The sequence below is a fragment of the Sphaeroforma arctica genome (assembly GCF_001186125.1).
Source record: "Sphaeroforma arctica JP610 unplaced genomic scaffold supercont1.9498, whole genome shotgun sequence".
Lineage (NCBI taxonomy): Eukaryota > Ichthyosporea > Ichthyophonida > Sphaeroforma > Sphaeroforma arctica.
Genome location: NW_014031060.1, coordinates 277 through 1,067, shown reverse-complemented (window position 1 = coordinate 1,067; position 791 = coordinate 277). Strand labels below are relative to the sequence as shown.

The 791-nt window shown below is 49.7% G+C and overlaps 1 protein-coding gene across 1 annotated transcript; it reads right to left on the bottom strand.

Annotated features, from left to right (window-relative positions):
* Nucleotides 1-12: 12 nt before the first annotated feature.
* SARC_17006 (hypothetical protein) lies at nt 13-366 on the bottom strand (the record flags this gene model as incomplete). Its single annotated transcript, XM_014288893.1, has 1 exon — nt 13-366. A coding segment is annotated over one exon (354 nt), but the record flags the coding sequence as incomplete, so codon positions are not given.
* Between the last annotated feature and the right edge of the window lie 425 nt (nt 367-791).

Sequence of the window (791 nt, the reverse complement as noted above, 5' to 3'; positions counted from 1 at the left end):
ATATGACATGACCTGGCGTGGATACGGTGCTGCTACAGGTGCGATGGCAGGCAGTGTAGGAGGGCCCACATACGTCGCCAGCCTGAAGAAACTCCTTGTTAATTGTCCATTATCACTGCTACTTCCACCCGCACCATCCTCTACATCCTCTGTATCACCCGCAACGAAGCAGGTCTGATGCTTCGAAGACTTGTACCGAACTTCTTTCTTCCTGGCCCGGCCATTGGCATGGTTGTTGCTACGCAACCAGGACAAACCCTCAACACCCCAGTCGTAGGCGTATCCCGTAGGGCGTACACGCACAGTGCTGTAGTAGCTGGGATAGAGAGGCACATTGTACACATCACCGGCACTGACTGTCGCCATCTTTACGGTACGTTTCTGCAAAGTAATGGAATGGAGGTAGATAATATTAATGAGTGAGTACAAGCGTATACGTGGAATTTATTCTGTTATGTGACTATGCTGAGAGAAACTTAATACACACACACACACACACAGACACACAGACACAGACACAGACACAGACACAGACACAGACAAAGACACACACTTATATACATACAGCTGTCCATATACGTACCGAACTTCCATCGAGCACCTCACAGCCCACGTCCAGTGCGAGTGTGGTGTCGTTGAGTACTTGTACAGTGGACCGCAGTTCAATGCGACGGAATTGGTCCTCCACTGACACATCCACAGCCACGCGGAGATGGACACGAGACGCGGAGTCCGTCCGCTCTGAGATATAAATAGAATAGAGTAGTGTTCTGTTTTTAGAATGGGCAGTG